This window comes from Heterocephalus glaber, unplaced genomic scaffold (genome assembly GCF_053883595.1).
Source record: "Heterocephalus glaber isolate CG9 unplaced genomic scaffold, H.glaber_assembly_v1.0 deba00000676, whole genome shotgun sequence".
NCBI lineage: Eukaryota > Metazoa > Chordata > Mammalia > Rodentia > Bathyergidae > Heterocephalus > Heterocephalus glaber.
In genome coordinates, this window is record NW_028258156.1 from 1,534,404 (window position 1) to 1,553,499 (window position 19,096).

Consider the following 19,096-nt stretch of genomic DNA (forward strand, 5'->3'; position numbering starts at 1 on the left):
GAGTCATTCTGTTTGACACATTGGTCCATGAGACAAGGACTAAATTTTGAGGACTTTAATCTGCTTGTTATTGGACATACATACTATCACAGTATATATACCTACAGTTGTGATGGTTAGTTAGGCAAAAGCCTGATAGTAATAGTCTTCTGATTACTGCTGATCCTCTGGTTCAGTTCAAAATAGGAGAAGTACGAACTGGGAGAGAGAGGGAGTAACTTGAAGTCATCCTCCATTATACAAGTATACTTCATTTTTCAGGACACTGCCTGAAATTTCCCAAGGCAGTGGCAACCCTTACTCTGAATTCTGATGGCACCAAGCTGTGCAAATGGATTGAGAGAGGGAAGTCCCTGCCATCCCTAAGGGCTCCAATGGGCCCTCTTTTCTGGGTCAGGAACCAGATGTGGCTGCTATGTATACAGTCAAAGTTTCTTCTGCTTTTGTAAATAGGAAGGATGAAGGATCTTAGAGGAGACATATAGAGTTGTGTTCCAGCTTGCAATGACATTATTATTATTATTATTTGGTACCAGGGATTGAACTCTGGGCAATGACATTATTTTCAAGATTGGTTTTAGACAATCTGCTATTGGAGTCAGAGATGGGATCAAAGATCGAACCTTTAGAATTAATACCAAATTTTATGGGGCGTGACACCAGGTGGCAAGTGAGATATTTGATATGTTTTTGAAGAAGCATATAGGGATTAAGTAGTGTAAAGAACATGAACATTTGAGAAGCCTGAAGGTATGAAGAAAGCAGGTAGGTGATTGTGGCATGTGATATAAAAGCCTAGAAACCCATTGGATTAGGAAGACTGTTGAAATGATTGAGTCTTTTATGTATTCAGAAACAATAAGAATATGGCCCAGGAGATAAAATGGAGTCTCTCCCCAACCAGATTCATCAGAAAAACAAACAAAAATGAACAACAAAACTGAAAACCTTCAAGGCTTGGGATGTCTTGTTGATCATTGGTCCAATATCTTGAGTGATGAATTTAAACATAAAGACCTTTGATTTTTCAAGGAAAATGGGGAGAATAATAGGACAGTAAACAATCAGTGACTGAAATATGTATTGTCTGTAGTGAAATCCTGAAATCAAAGAGAATGCAAATGCTAGAATCTTGAACCTGTTTGATGCTCTGATACTTTAATATTATTTCATTAATTGAAAAGCAGTAACTCACAGGTGGAAGAGACTTTAGAGATAAGAGTGTAATACATACATGTGCACACATTTTATTGTAAGGATTTTGGGGCCCATGGGGTGCAATGAATTGGAGTGCTGTAGTTTTCAGACATTCTATAAAAATCCTATTATAGCTTAGAGATTTTGCAGTGTACACAATGGCTGCTCCTTGGTCATGTCTTATCTCCCTTCCTGTGGCAGTGTTCTGGATTGCAGGGTTCTCCTTGTGAAATGAGTTATAACTAGGAGCTGAACTTCGTGGGTCTGGACCACCCACCTTATTTGTTTGACAGCAGATAATGTGTTACTCTTTCTACCACTATCAGTGGGGTTTCTTGGGCCAACTACTTAACTTTTATGTGTCTGTTTCCTCACCTAAAATTAGGGTCATAATATCTTATAAGAAACCTAAATTCATGCTTGATGATTTGTTTAAATGTACTGAATTCATTTTTTTTTTTTTGATACCAGGGATCAAACTCTGGACCTTGTGCTTGCAAGGCAGCAACAGAACCACTGAGCTAAATCCCCGGCTCTGAATTCCTTTTTTAAAGTCCTTTCAAAAGAACTCCTTGCAACTTAATGTCACACACATCGCTCAGATCCTTGTTCTCTTCTGTAACTATTCTCTTCATCTTCTTGCTCTCCCTAACCATTGCCCTGCGGTGATGATACTGAGTCCCCTGCAGCAGTGCTACATAAGGACTGTGCTCTCTCTTACTTTCTTTTCCCACTGTGCTCACGGGGATAGTTGTAGTGTCTTTCTTGCTTCTCATCGTGCCTCCTCTTAAAGCACTGAGCTTTGCAAGTCATGTCTTCCATCACTTTTTACAGTACTTAACTACCGGTGTCAGGATCACTCCTTCTCCGGCTAGTTTAACTCCTGCCTCTTAAGTGCCTTGCTCATGTCATAATTCCTGCTGATTGCAGTATCTGCATGGACGATTCTTTTAATATTTAATCCCTCAATTCCTTAGCTTTCTGTTTTTCAGTGCTCATGTTCTGCTTCTTAGCTGTACATTTCCATTACCAAAATCAAAACAAAACATAAAACCACCAAACACTCCATAATTTCAAATTTAAGCATCTATCTCCAACTACTACCTTCTGTTCTTCAGCTCACTTGTGCTAAAAGACCAACTCTAACAGTCCTGCAACCTGTTCCTTTTCAACCTGTTGATCTTGCTACCTCACGATCATCTCCAGCTCCTCAAGTCTTCTCTCTAACTTACACCCAAGGTCATACATTTCTGACCTTTAAGCCCCTTCACTCTTCCTCCATCTCCTTTGGCTACACCATAATCCTAGTTAAATCCACCTTGCTGCCACTTCCTCCCTGCCCCTGCAGAACTGTATGTGGCTGGAGACATGCACACAGGCCTGCTGACCCCACTCACCCTCTGCTGAGCCTGAGTTTTCCATAACAGCAGTCTATAGATAAGATCTACTAGCTCCAAGCCCCTGCATCTAGGCCCACATCCTTTGTCCTCTCACCTTCTTATCCTGTGGGTTTATGATCTGAGTTAAGGCAACCCTTTCCATTAGGCTCCTTCCCACCATCAAGGGCTCTAGGCTTGCTGTTTCTTCCACCTGTAATGTTTTTCCCCTAGTTCTCTCTATGACTTGCTTCCTTCCATCCAGCTAGATCTTAACTCAGATGCTACCTTCTAAGTGATACACCCTGCCTGCAGTGTTCCCTGCACATGAGTTTGTACACCCATGCCACCTTCTATGACAATTCTCCTTATTACTCTCTAACCTACTACCTACTACCTGTTTTGTCTAGTAATGCTTCTTGATTGTCTCCTCCTAGAATCTAACATCCAAGAGGTAGGATTTTGGTCTGCCTTATTTACTGAAGTTTCCCCAATGTCTAGGACGGTGCTTAGCACAGAGATGTGCAATGAATGCTTGGTGAATGAATCAATGAAGGAATGAAAAGTTTCCAACCAAATGAAATGACAAAGGCCCATGTGTGTTCACTCTCCTGACATTTATCTTTTCTTTCTCCCTCTCTTCCAACCTAGGTGCTGGATGAACTGTTAGCTGGTGACTTAACAAGCAAGGCTTCTTTCTTCCAGAATGTGACAGGATGTACTAGTTACTATAACCTTTTAGAGTGCACGGTAATGACAAGATGTTAAAAACCATAGTAATGTTTGCTTAAAACATTTGGCAAAAAAAGCTTTCTCTGATTTGGGAAATATTATATCTGATTTTATACCAAACAGATATGTCCAAACTGTAGTGCTTGATTTGATCCACTGACCTGTGGGATTTAGTCACTGCCAGTGTTGTATACATTATCATCTGGTCATAGAGAATGTGATATTCCTGATAACACAGAAGGATTTCTGATGAGCCCAGTACACTCCTCTCCACCAAAAGCTTGTTACGTGGAGGGTCCCTTCACAAAGAAGGGGCAAGCTGGGACTGCAGTCCTAGGTGATCAGGTCTCAGTCTCAAGCCTGGGTATTAGTGTCATCCAAATGCCCACATTCTTTGTTCTATACTTAAGATGGCTTGGATAATCAAAGCTGCCACCGCATTTATGAAAATATTTGCTTTGTCTTACTTTTAACTTGAGATGTTTAGTGCATTTAGTATGGCCCTCACTTCAAGGCCTCAGGAATATTTCCTAAAGTAGTCAAGTAGTTTCTTTCATAAAAGTAGGCCAAAGTTGATGTTTTTTATGTAGAACTAATCAAATAAGAGAAAAGGAACCAAAGCAGGGGTTTGGATTTGCATAATCTTTGTCTAGATTTGACAGTACATTCAGTTTTTTAAATTGCCTCATGTGTGAACTATTTGTAAACATAACATGGTCAATTTCAGTGGAATTTGCCAACTCTGTGGTTTTGGATTTAGATTCCACCAAGAGCAGACCACATATTAAGGAAGAGAGAAACTAATTTGTGATTGTATTTTTTTTCTCTACAAAGTAATATATTCATAGTTAACAAAAATTTTTGATGAAGTACAACATTGTTGAATCAAAAGCCTCATGGTTTTTTGTCCTTTTTTAACTTAAAGTTTTTTTTTTAAAGCATTTATTATTTTTTATTCCAGCATAATAATTATTGCAAGATATTTGTGGAGTGTTTTTTTTAATAAGGCTCATGGAGAAATTTCTTTTGTCATGTCTCCTTCATAAAGTATCACCTGTTTTTACAGCTGATATATTTCTCCTCTTTAAGTTATAGCCAGTTGATATTTTTGTATGGCTTTAAAATCAGCAGAACACAAAAAAGAAATTTTTGACTTTTAATCCACCACCCACCCTAGGCCCTTTGAGATGCACTTGACCTTGCCATAGCAACCAACAAGGAACCACCAATTTGGATACTCTCACCTCCTTTCCCTATCTTTGCCTCTAAGGGATTTTCTAATTGTAGTCACAAATTGCAAAAGATTAGTTTCTGAACAGGAAAGTTCAGCATTTGCAGATTGGAATTGGCTGCAAGAGTACCACATCATTCATATTTATTTGTAATAAAAGAAGCTCCTTAAATCACCTCAAAACCTCCCAGTTAAAATTTCAAGACTGTGGGCAATAGTCATGTCACATCTTAGGTACCGTGCTACATGTTATGAGAAACTGGCAGCTTTTCCTGACACAGAATCGTGTTCCCTAATTTGTTTCTGATGTACCCTCTGCTAGGATCCTGAGGACCAAAGATACTATGAGAAATTTTTGTCACTCCCAGAAGTGAGACAAGCTATCCACGTGGGAAATCGGACCTTTAGTGATGGAGCTGAAGTTGAAAAGTACTTGCGAGAAGATACAGTAAAATCGGTTAAGCCATGGCTAACTGAAATCATGAACAATTATAAGGTAAGCAAGGAACTTCCTTCATTGTCTATTTGAGGAACTTTTCAGATTTCCCAGAGTAGAGATGAATTTCTTTGATTTTAATTTCACTTCTGCATTTTTTTTACTTTTATGTTACCTCCAAACATAACGTCTTTGACTTCTTTGAATTAAATGTTTTATTATTTTTCTTTTTAATTAAACTATTTCCTCTAATCAGTCTTTAAAATAAAGTTCCCAGTGGCACTTCCCAGATCTCACTCTGAGAAAGAAAAGGGAACACAACAGAAAAGATGACTGGCCTTTTGTAAGAGTCAGTTTTTCTTTAGTGTTTGCTTAATAATATGGATTGCAATGGAGTCAGGAATAAATGAAATCAACCGGTTGTTCCAAAAATGCACTTTGCCTAATAATTACATTCATTCCCTTTATGCAGTGACAGTTGTTTCTGTATCTGCTTTACACCTAACACTGCTGGGCTGTCAGTGTCTGAGCACATTGCTGTGCCGAGGCATATGAGTCAGGCACTGTATCATCTGGTTAGGGTGTTCTGCCTGATTTGCTGCTGGAGATATCAGTGGAAATGAAATCACAGGAAGTTGCCCTGCAGACTCAGGGAGAGGAGCCATGGATCCTAGAACTCTGGAGCAAGTGACAGGGGTGAGGGCATCCTGAGTAATGTTATTTCTTTCCCAGCTGCTGGTCTCACACTTCCTCCCCTCATCCTCCAGGGTTGTTATCATTTGTCCTAGGGACATCTGTGGGGCAACCCTGAAGGGTAAGTGTACTAGAGGACACTGGGTGTAGCTTCCTCCCTACATCTGGCAGAAGCAAGTGTAATACTTGGAACAAGTAAAAAAACAGGGAAGCCCGAACTCCATAAAGTAGCTTTGAGTGAATCAGAAGAAAAGGTATCATTCCCTTAAAATCTTTATTTCTATTTCTCAGGAATCATCCAATATATTGCTTTTGTTAACCCAGACTTTTTATAGCCATTTGCCAGCATGAAGAATATTCATTTCTACCATGCTTCTGTTAGCAGTGTGGACCCTTTGGATTGTTCCGTGTATGGTCTATAGTACTGTCCAGGGAGTCCCTGTCCAAGTGTTCCCTTACTAGACAGTATTTCAGTGGAAGGCCCACTTTTCTGGTCCTGCCCTTAGTAAACAAAATTTGACATGTGAATTTTGTTCAGAATAATTTACGGCCAAGTGTATACACTGTCTGCAGACCTTTCACAGGCCCACAGAATTGATGAAATACTTTCTAGGAAAGAAAGGGTCTAACTGGAAGAGACTAGCAATTCAACCATCCTGATGTTTGGTTCTCCTGGGCACATATGATGGCCTTCAGTGCTTGCCTGCCGGGGACCTCCTCTGACCATCTCTAAAAAGCACTGTTGCCCGTTCTCTTCTCTGAGCTCCACTGTGGTTGTACTTAGCACTCAGTACTGCCGTCATGGGCTCTCAGTCTGACACCTGTACTAGAACTGACCCAGAGCAGATATGCATTGCCAAGGAATGAATGAAAGACAAATCAGTACTATACTAAAAAAGATATCTAACAAAACAGTCCATAATCCATTAGGAATTTATCTTCCACAAGTTCACTAAATCAAAAAGAGCTTAGGTCTTGTGTTTTAAGACATAAATAATCTGCTCTAATATAACATTAAGGAATACTGAATGGATTTGTTGAGTGGAAGTTCTCATGTACATTATCTGTGCTCTTGAGAGACATGTATGATTCCTTTCTCAGCCATATAAGGACCGATGATGTGAACTTGGCTAATACTGACTAATCACTACAGGATGTTCACCAGATCGATGAAAGAGCATGTAGTGATTGGAGGGATGCTACCTTTCTGTTCATGTTGTTCATGTAACCCAAAGCCACTCTTGTAGTCTGCTCAGGCTGCTGTAACAAAATAATACTCCATTGGATTGAGTAATTTATAAGCCACAAAAATGTATTGGTCACAGTTCCGGAGGCTAGAAGTCCAGTATCAGGCACTGGCATCTAAGGTCTGGTGAGGGCTCATTCTGTGCTCCATAAATGATGCCTTCTTCTGGCATCCTTTCATGGAAAAAAGGCAAACAAGCCCCAGACTTGGCCTCTTTTATAAGGATATTAATCCTATTCATAAATGTTCTACCCCCCCCACCCCGATTTAATTTCCTCAAAGTCCCCACCACTCAATATGGTGGGAATTAGGTTTCAACATAGAAATTTAGGAGGGAGTCTATAAATATTCAACCCATAGCACCTATCAGAATAAATTCCAGTGGAATCAGAATATTTTTATACTTTCAACTCTGAATTAGTTTTCAGAAAAAGAACAATTGAGTGATGCAGATAACCCATGCTTCTACAAAGAAAAGAGAACAAAATGTGCAGTGAAATCTGAATGCAGACCATCAGTGGCCACTTGGCACACAGATGCGTGTTTGCTGGTGCAGCTGGCATTGCCCTTTGGCAATGATTATCTCTGGCTTGTCTGTTATTGATGACATTGATGACGAACTTCAGTGTAAACATAACAGATTTGGAACAAGTTAGGTTGGCTTAAGACATTGGTACCCTTATGGTCATATTTATTTGAGACTCAGTTCTCATTTGTCAGAGAAAGTATAGGGCTTGTTTCTATTCATAGGAACAGAGGAACAAGTCTTTTCCCAGCACTAGATTTATTTTAGCCACTGTAGAATATCTCTGGCAGGGTGAGGAATGCCTTCTGATGGGAGAACATTTTCATATAGTTCCTGCATAAACATTAGTTTCTGTGTAAACTACTAGAAAATGTAATCCTCTTTTTACAGTGATCTAAATGAGGTGTATACTCAAAAGTCATTTTCTCTTCAGTAATTTCAGATGTGTGAGTGGAATCCTGACATACATTGGCAGAGTACAAAATAACTGGAATGAGAAATAATCTGTTGGACTATATGACTTCTTTAGGATTAAATCAGTTCAAAATATTATTGGTATTCTTTGAAGTTGGCAGGGAAAAGAGCAAGGTGTCATACACGTTTTCATGTCACACTTACTGAGTTTGAGTTCCAGTTCCACTGCTCACTGGCTGTAGTCTTTTGCGGGAGAACATGTGCACTCTTTGTGTGTCCGCTTACTTATCTGTAAAATAGGAATAAGAATGGGACTTAAAGTGTGAGTTTTTTTAAGGTTTAAGTGAGATTATGTATGTAAAACACAAAAAACATGTATGTATGTAAAACTTTTGAAAAGTGTCTGGTGAGCCAAGCACAGTGGTGCAGGCCTATAATACCAGCTGTTTGGGAAACTGAGGCAGGGGGATTACAAGTTTAAATTTTGCCTGGGCAACTTCGTAAGACTTGTCTTGAAATAAGACATTTAAGAAGGGCTGGGAATGTAGCTCAGTGCTAGAGCACCCAGGATTCAATTCCTAGTACTGAAAAAAAAGTGGTTAGTGGTTAGAAAGTGCTTGTGAGTATAATTTATTACCAAGAATGTTCAACAGAATTTTACCAAAAGCCTCTGAGATCCTGCTACATATAAAAGTTATACAAGAAACTCTAAAAAACAGAAAAATAAAAAAGTTTTAATAGGTCACCAGTTTCATGTCAAGATGTAAGGAGTTTAGAAGTTGCCACTCTGTCCTAACAGCAGTAAAAAACAGAATAATAAGCTCTTCTTGATTTTGTGTGAAAAAAAAAAAAATGAGGTCACAGGGTAAACAACTGCCCTTCAAGTTGGAGAGCCAAACAGGGGCCTATAGAGAGGCCAGCTGACTGGAGCAGAAACCCAGGTATGGAAACCTCTACAGAACAAGAGGTGAGGTGGGAAACCTGGCACTGTAACTGATGAATTACTACACACCCAAAGTGGTCAAGTCTGAGCGTTTAAAACTTCAGGGGGATGCAGTAAAGGAGAGGAGGACTCTATACTTTTGTGAATTTTGCATCCAAGAGGACAACCTGGTTCTCATAGTGAATATTGGAGGAAAATTCTTTAATGGTTCCAGCAGGAAGAAGGGAGAAGTAAACATTGTAAAATATGTTAGAGCATTCTGTTTTTAGCGAGGCCTGCTAGCAGGACAAACTGTTTTATGAGAGCATAGCTTACAGGAGTTTTCTCAGAGCCTAACAACTCGAGGCAGATAAATATAAATGCTCCTCAACTTAAAACGATATTACAGGGCTGGGGATTTAGGTCAGTGGTTTCGGCGCCTGCTGTGCAAGCGCAAGGACCCGAGTTCGATCCTCAGTACCAAAAAACAAAAACAAAACAAAATGATATTACATTCCAATTAACCCATGGTAGGTTGAAAATATCATTAGTGAAAACTGCATGTAGTACAATCTACAGACATCATAACTTAGCCTACTCTAACTTAAGCTCAGAACACTTACATTAGCCTGCATTTGGGTAAAATCATCTAACACAATGCCTATTTTATAATAAAGTGTTAAATGTCTTATGTACTTATTGAAGACATGATGGGATGTGAAATCACAAAATACAGTATCCAAAAAAATGCAAGCAGCATAATGCATTATATAGTATGGTTGTTTACCATTATGGTCTCATAGCTGACTGTGAACTGCAGCTGACTGCCACTGCCCAGTATCTTGAGAGAGTATTGCACTGTATGTGGCTAGCCTTGGAAAAGATCGAAATCCAAAATTTGAATTTCTGTTGAATATATGCCATTTTCACATCATTGCAAAGTCAAAAAATTCTAAGTCACCCATCTTAAATCAGGAGCTCCAGCTCACTTTAGCCTGCCACATCACGTAAGGAAAATATCCAACTTCTGCCCCCTTAGGCCCATCTTGTTTCACCTGGGTGGAGGAACAACTGAGACACACTGGTGAAGTTAACAGTTCAAGGGCACGGGCTTTGAAAAGACTAAGGCCTGATAGTAGGACTGTAGAATATGTCTCCTACCCCTACATCGTACACCACATTACTAAAAGTCTATTTGCTGAACTTCTTTTTACCCAGTACATTATGACCAACTTTCAATAAAATCTTACAAGACATACTAAAAGGCAAAACATCCAGTTTGCAGAAACTGAACAAGCATCAGAACCAGAATCAGACATAGCAGGAATGTTGGAATTATCAGACCAGGAATTTTTTTTCAAATTATGATTAATATGCTCAGAGCTATAATGGAAAAAGTAGAACAACATGGAAGAACAGATGGATAATCTAAGCACAGATATGGAAATTCTAAGAAAGAATTAAATAGATATGTTAGAGATCAAAAACACTGAAACAGAGCTGGGCATGGTGGCTCATGCCTGTAATCCCAGCACTTGGGAGGCTAAGGCAGGAAAACCACTGTGAGATTGAGGCCAACCAGGACTACATGGCATGGTCAAAGCCAGTCTGTACTGTACAGTGAGACGCTATCTCAGAACAAACAAACAAAAGCAAAACAAAACGCTATAGCAGGAATGAAGAATGCATTTGGTAAATTCATTAATAGATTAGACCCAGATGAGGAAAGAATCACTGAGCTTGAGATATGAGGATAGAAACATCTTAAAACTGAGAAGCCAAAAGAACAAAGGCAAAATACAAAAAGAATATCCAAGAACTGTGGGCCAACTAAGTAAGATGTAACCTAGGCATAATGAGACTATCAAAAGGAGACTAGAAAGAAAGGAACAGAAGCAATAATGACGGAGACTTCCCCTAATTTAATGTCAGAAACCAAACCACAGATGGAGCAAGCTCAGGGAACATCAAACAGAGTAACTCCTTCCCCCGAAAACCAAAAAACTAGGCACATCCTATGCAAGACCTTTTCAGTCAAGAAATTGAAGGAATTTATTAAAAGACCTTTCAAGAAATGTTTTTAAAAAGTTCATTACCCAGGCGCTGTTGTGCAGCCCTATAATCCCAGCTACTCAGGAGGATGAAGCAGGGGGATCACAAGTTTGAGGCCATCCTGGGCAACTTAGCAAGACCTTGTCTCAAAATGAATTTTTAAAAGGGCTGTTTAGTGGTAGAACACTTCCCTAGCATGCATGGAGCTTTGGTTCAATCCCTGGTACCACAAAATAAAATAAAATAAAATATATTTTTAAAATCTTCAAAGAGATGAAAAATGATGTAGGTCAGAAAAGTAGATCCATATAAAGAAATGAAGAGCATCAAATAATGAGTAAGTTAAGATGAAATGATTGCCTATGTAGAAAATTCAAAGAAATTGATAAAAAAAAACTTCCAGAAAATTATAAAACAATTATAATAAGGTTTTCAAGATATAAGGTTAATATACAAAATCAGTCACTTTATGTCAGCCTTAAACAAGTGGAATTTGAAATTAAAACACAACAATATTTACATTAACACCCCCTCAAAATGAAATACTTAGATATGAATCTAATATGCATAAGAGCTGATGAGGAAAATTGCAAAACTCTTATGAAAAGTATCAAAGAGTTAAATAGATGGAGAGATATTCCCTGTGCATGGATAGAAGGACCCAGTTTTGTTAAGATGTCAGTTCCTCCCAATTTGATCCACAGAGTCATCGTAACCCCAGTCAAAATCTATCAGCAAGCTGTTCTGTGGATATGGGCAAATTGATTCTAAAATTTTGCATTGAGGGTCAAAAGACTCAATAATCAATACAACAGCGAAAAAGCATAAAGTTAGAGGATTGACAACATACAACTTCAAGATTTACCATATAGTTACAGTAATTAAGGCTGAGATTTTGGTAAAAGAATAGACGAATAGGTCAGTGGAACAAAATCAAGAGCTCAAAAGTAGGCCCACATAAATATACTCAACAGTATTCAACAAATTGGAAAAGCTCATGAACTGAGGAAAACCAGTTTTTTCTACAAATGGCACTGGAACAACTGAACACCAACATGCAAAAAATAAGAATCTAAACAAAGATCTTACACCTTCACAAAAATTATTTCAAAATGAATCAAGGATCTAAATGTAAAACACAAAACTATAAAACTCGTAAAAGATAACTTAGAAAAAATGTAAATGACCTTAGATATGGTGATGACTTTTTATACAACACCAACGGTACTATCCTTGAAGAAATAATTGTGAAACTGGACTTTATTAAAATTAGTAAGTTCTGCTTCAACAAAAAGCAATGTCAAGAGAATGAGAAGATAAGCCACAGACTTGTAAAAAATAACTGCAAAAATACATCTGAAGATAGATTATAATCTAAAATATACGAAGAGGGGCTAAGGATATAGCTTAGTGGTAGAGTGTTTGCTTAGCCTATGCAATATCCTTCAATCCTAAGCTCTGCAATATATACAAAGAACATTGAATGCTGAAAATAAATGAGCTACCATGGAGGAATCTTAAATATATATTACTTAATTAAAGAAGCCAATCTTAAAAAGCTACATACCGCATGTTTCCAACTATATGGCATCCTCAAAAAGGCACAACTATGGAGACAGTAAATGATCAGGAGTTGCCAGGAGTTGGAGGGAGAGAGGAATGGACAGGTAGAGAGTTTTTAGAATAGTGAAACTGTTCTGTAGGGTACTAGAATGACAGATGCATGTTTTTATGCAGTTTTCAAAAACCAGACTAGCATCAAGAAGAGTGAGCTCTACTGTAAACTGTGTATTTGGGGTGATTTAATGATGCTTCCATGTAAACTAAGTAATATGCATTTTAACAAATGTACATATGTGGAGCATGCCAATAGTAGGCAATAGTGTATGGAGGCAGCAGGTGTATGTGAAACCTGTACTTTCTGCTCACTTTTGTTATGAATCTAAAATTTCTTTAAAGATAAAATGTATTTATTTAAAAAATAAAAAGACTTTATTATCAGCCTAGTAAGATATTGATACCAGTATATTTGATAAAAGGTGAATTCAACTCCTACTTCCAGCAGAATGGTAGAATAGACGTTGTAAAGGACTCCTTCACTGAAGTTCAACTAAACCCAGGATAAATGACAACAAACACATTGTAATGCCTTAAACAGAGGGACAAGTCTGAGTTGGCTGTGGTGGCAAATATGTATAATCCCAGCACTCTAGGAGACTGAGGCAGAAGGATTGCAAGTTGGGCAATTCAGCAAATTAGTGAGACCCTGTCTAAAAATAAAAAGTTGTAGAGCTCAGTATGAGGCCCTTGGGTTCAATCCCCAGTGCCACATAAAAGGATGAAAGGAAGGAAGAAAAGAAAGAAGGAAGGAAGAAAAGAGGTGATCTGAAATCAAAAATGCAAAAACACCACCACCTCCAAAAAAAGACAGAGAGCTGAATCCTGTGGGGCAAGATCAGGAAAAGCAGGATGGCCTGAAGGGCCAGTGTCGCATTGCGGCAGTTGGCCACTGTGCTGAGTTTGGCCACTATCCTGTGCCTCATAAAGTGAGGTTGCTGAGTTGACAATCCAGCACCAGGCCTGTGAAGGGCCTGATCTCGTCCCATGTTGGTAGTGATCTCTTGCAAGCAGCAGAAGTAAATATGCAAAACCCAGAGGTGTTTTAATCTCATATTTTTCATAGCTAAATTCATCAAAATGTAAATTTGTAATTAAAAAAATCATCTAACACAAGTAAATGGGGTACCATGACTTGAGAATAAACAGAAACATTTGTAGGGAACGTGCATAGCTGAGGTATTTAATCTATGGGAAATATGTTATAACCAATGTGAAAATATCAAATATGGCTAAGTGAATTTGAAGGAGAATAAGTTAGCAGTTAAAATGGCATAGTAGTTGAATTTAAAACTAAATGCTTGGGTTAAAAATAGATTAGACATTGCTGAAGACAAATTTAATGAATCAGAAGATACATCTGAAGAAATTAACCAAAATGGAACACAGGAAGAAAAGAGATATGAAGATAAATCAAGAAGAAAATATTTAACATGTGTCTAACCAGAATCATTGAAAGTGAGAATAGAAGGAGTGAAAGAAAATCAAATTTTAGGAAACAGAAGTTGCTGAAAAATTCCATACTTGATAAGTCAATCCGCAAATCCAAGACGCATGAGTAGATCAAGCAATGGGGGAGAGAAGGAAAGTGAAAAAAATTAGTACAGTACTTAAGCTTATTTTAATGAAATTCAACAATACAAAAGCAAAAGCGTTATCTTTTAAGAAACAAGAAAGCAAAAGGCTATCTACAAAAGGAGAGCAATTAGACTGAAAAAGACTCCTCACTATCAGCAATGGAAGGCAGAGCAGTTGAGTAACATCTTCAATGTGTTAAAAGAAAATATTAATAATCTAAAATTGTGATTAAAGCTATATTACAAGTAAAAAGGCAGAATAAAAGTATTTTCAGATTGAACAAAAATGATTTCAAATGCATTTAGAATAAACAGATTTTTCCCTGAAGGAACTTTTAAAGACTAAGAAAAAGAAATAATCCCAGCAACAATGTCTGAGACACAAGAAATATTGAACATGGAAACTGAAAATTTTAAATGAAATTGCTAGTAACTTTTTTGAAAAGTCTGATATGTGCATTTTAAAAAGAGAACAAAGATACTGAACATGAATAATGTAATCAGGCTGATTTACTCAATATTTGTATATCTATGACCATGATAATTATCAAACCTTAAATACTTTAAGGAATTTGCATCATATGTCACATTTTCTGATTATGATTAAAGTAAAGATCAATAACAAAAATAAACATAAAAGTATGCAAAAATAGAAAAAATCATAATTATTTATTAACTCATGAATTTAAAAAAAGCTAAAAAAGAGGACGACCTCAAACACAGCAAGAATTTTAAAAGGTATTACAAGAATACTAAAGAAAAGCTTATTCCAGACACTCTTAAACAGATAATATGGACAAAAATTTTGAAAATACAACTTTAAAAAGTGATTCAAGTAGAAACTGAAAGGCTTAATAGTCCTAATCATTGAGTAAATTGAATTAGTAGTAAAAAAAAATTTACAAAGAAACATCATACCAAAATTGCTACAAATGACAATTCTACCAAACTTTCAAGAAATTGATTATCCCAGTCTTATACAAACTTTCACAGAGAATAGAGAAAGAAAACACACTTCAGTCGTTAACAGAGGACTATGTCATATTACTACCAAATTAGATAAGAAAGAGAAAACCATAGGGCAATCTCACTTAAGAATACATGTGTGTGTAAAAATCTTAAACATATTACTTAAAAGTCCTAATCCATCAGATGAAAAAAAAGATCATTAGGTTGATGCCATGAATGTAAAAACATTTTCCCATTAAAAAAAATCTATCTTGTAATTTACCACACTAAAATGTTAAAAGAGAGAAAGGATTTTCATTTTAATATGAATTGGATAAAATTTACTCCCCTTTAGAATAAACCTTTTAACAATCTAGAAGCAGTATTTATGTTGGATTCCTATGGTTGCTAAAACAAATTCATCCAATAATTTGATGGGATAAACAACAGAATTTTTTCTCTCACAGTTCTGGAGATAAGAAACCTAAAATCCATTTCATTGGGCTGAAATCAAGGTGCTTATAGGGCTACTCTGCCTCCAGAGGCTCCATGGGACCGTGCATTCTTGATACTTCCAGCTCCTGGTTGTTGGCTTGTGGCTTATCATCCCACTCTGCCTCTGGGTCCCATTGCCTTCTCTTCTGAGGCCTACCTCCCTCTCTAAGAATGCATGTGATTGCATCTAGAGCTCTCCTAGATAATTCAGGATCATTTCCCCATCTCAGCATCCTTCAGAGAATCACACCTGCAAAGTCTTTTTTCCATATAAGGTATCATTCACATGTTCAAGGTAATAGGAATGGATAGCTTTTTGAAGGAGGCATTGTTCAGCCTACAACAGCTAGTGACGATAAGATTTTCTTGATGTGATAAAAATCTACCCAAACCTAAAATAAATAGTATGCTATCTTATAAAACATAATAGAATTCCTTTTAAAATCAGTTTGTAATGATGTAACAAATAATTTATAGGCAAAAATTCTAATGAAGAAATGTACAAGAATTAATGGAGTAGAAAATCATTATTTGACAAATACTACAGTAGTAGCTGTTTCAGGCAAGAATCATCAATGGATTCTAAGATGAGTGAATGAAATATTATGAGAAACAGGATATTTAAATCATTTCAAAGTATCCCCTTAAAAATACTTATTATGAAGGGGAAAATGGGGACACACCAGGTATACATGAATGAAAGTTAGCATCACCAGTAATGGTACAAATCAACATGATGTGCCTCTTAATGAGTTGTACTGGGAAGAACACATTACCACTAATGTGATATTCTTTCCAAAATGTGTAGCATTAATTTCATCATGAGGAAACATCACACAAACCAAACTGAGGTCATTCCACAAAGTGGAATACTCATAAAAGTGGGTATTCATAAAAGATCATGAAAGGCTAAGGAATTGTTTCTGATTGGAAGAGACTAAGGAAACTTGAAACTAAACATAATGACCCTTTCTTGGAGCCAGAGTGAGGAAAAGATTATTAGTGAGAAGCTGGAAACTTTTGAATATTCTGTAGGACAGAAAATAATAATAAATAAATGTTAATTTCCTGGTTTAGATAATTATACAATAGTTCTGTAAGTTGTTAACATTTGGGAAGCCTATGTAAAGGATATACAGGAATTATTTGTACTATTTATCAGATTTTTTTGAAATATAATTCACATATGACAAATTCACCCTGTGGCTTTTAATGTATTCACAAATTTTTGCAACCATAGCTACTAAGTTCAAAACATTTTTATCACACCCCGCAAAAAAACAAACTCTTATCCTCTAGCAATCACTCTCACCCTTTCCTACCTGCTAACCCCTGGCAGCCACTAAGTGATTTTCCATCTCTATAGGTTTGCTGTTTGGACTAATTCATGTACATAGAATGGTGCAATATGTGACCTTTTGTGTCTGGTTTCTTTCACTTAGCATAATGTTTTCAAGGTTTGTCTGTGTTATAGCATGAATCAGTATTTCATTCCTTTTTACTACCAGTTTCTTTGTATAGCTATTCTTCATTTTATTTATCAGTCAAAAGACATTTTGTTCCACTTTTTGGCTATTAATAATGCTGCTGTGGACATTTATGTACAAGTTTTTGTGTAAGCATAGTTTCAGTTTTCTTTGGTAGGTGTGTAGGAGTGGAATTTACTGGGTCATTGTGTTAACTCTGTATTTAACATTTTGAAGAACTGCCAGAATTTTCTGAAGTGGCCTCACCATTTTCATTTTCACCAGTAATGGACGAGAAGTCCATTTTCTTCATATCTTTGCCAACACTTGTTATTGTTTGATATTTTGATTATAGCTATCTCAGTGAATATAATGTTATTCCATTTGGTTTTGACCTACGCTTCCTTAATGACTAATGATGTTGAACACCTTTTCTTCTTTGTTCATTTTTAAATCTTTGGAGAATGTGTGTCTGCATCTTTTGCTCGTTTATTTTAATTGGTTGTATTTTAATTGGTAAGCAATAAATGTTCTTTATATATTGCAAATACAAGTCCCTTATCAGATACATGATTTGCAAATATTTTTCCCCATTTTCTGGGTTGTCTTTTCATTATCTTGATAATGTCCATCAAGGCCGCAAATTAGTTTTGGTCTAGTCCAGTTTACCTGTGTTTTCTTTCATTGCCTGTGATTTTGGTATCATATCTAAGAAACCAGTGCCTAACCCAAGATAACAAAAAATTTTATATTTTCTGCCAAGAATTTTTTAAGTTTAGCTCTTAGTTTTCATCAATAGAAATTAATAAACTATACCCAGATGTAACAACATGAAGACTCTTAGAAACATAATATGGAGTGAGGAAAGTATGTCACAGCAGGTCACAAACAGAATATGCACAAAAGCAAGCACAAGTGGTAATATCTGATTGTAGGATACCTGCATTTATGTTAAAACTTTTTTTTTTTGGTACCAGGGATTGAACTCAGGTCCTTGTGCTTGCAGGGCAGGCGGCAGAACCACTGAGCTAAATCCCCAGCCCACTGTTAAAACTTATTTTACAAAGGGAAGAAAATTTTAAACCTGAACTTCAGGATAGTGGTAATCTCTTTGGGAGAGACAGAGGGTGGGACAGGACAGAAGTACATTGGGTAGATTAAATGGTATTCGTAGCATACTAATTCTTAAGGGATAGTGCATTTGTGATTGTATTTATTATGCTTCCAAACTTACAGATATACTACAATATTTTTTGCATGCCTTGTTCTTTTTTATTAGAATTATTAACACATTATATTTGAACAAATTAATGGGATTCTCTGATATTTCTTTTCATGCATACATCATGGATTGATCACATATGTTCTTTATCATAGGTCAAATATACATAGTAAAATTTTAAAGGAGGCAGGCTGTGGTTAGTGTTCTGCAGAGAATTAGTTGACCATGTTGTGACTACTCAGTGACCATTTGGACTACTCAGTATGGCAGAGCCCTAAAAATCTCTCTACAGGCTTTAGAAAATTGTGAGGCATTATAGTGAAGGCCATGACACTCATCTACTCTCAGAGAATTCTACCAATTTTCCTCACTCATAGAACATGATGACATAATTCAAAATAGCAGAAAACTAAATCTTTTGTCTCTGCTCTGCATACCTAGTGGGAGACATATGATTTACTTTGCAAATCACATTTCCTTACATCTCCCTGGTGGTAGCTTTGAAGTGCATTCAGGGTCAGAAGTCAAGTGGCTTGGAACTTAACTTCTATCTTCCAATCTGTAAAATTCTATCTATCTTTCAGGCAACATAAAAGCAACTGTCTTACTTGTTTTGTTTACCACTCTATATTCAAGGCTTAGCACAGGACCTGGCACATAGTGGACACTCAATAACTTTTAATAAATGGAAGAATTATCATGGGAGCAAAGGAAATGATGAAAGGTTTGACAGAAAGTAGATGTTACTTAATACATTTTACTTCCTTTAATCTTCCCTTTCCCTATCATTCTGAGACTGTATTTCCATGACAGCTGTGATTCTCATGGCACCTTTGTATAGTAAGAACCTGGGAAACTTTTAAAAATACCTAATTATGGCCCACTCCACCAAAGATGCTGATTTAGCTGCCTGGCCTTGCAAATAGCACATAGTAGTGCGCAATAC

The 19,096-nt window shown here is 36.9% G+C and overlaps 1 protein-coding gene across 1 annotated transcript in view; it reads left to right on the forward strand.

Annotated features, from left to right (window-relative positions):
- Positions 1-19,096, forward strand: part of Cpvl (carboxypeptidase vitellogenic like) — a 125,960-nt gene that overhangs the window by 51,011 nt on the left and 55,853 nt on the right. Inside the window, 2 exon segments of the mRNA XM_087206592.1 lie at positions 3,225-3,323; positions 4,859-5,032. Coding sequence (XP_087062718.1) covers positions 3,225-3,323; positions 4,859-5,032 — 273 coding nt within the window.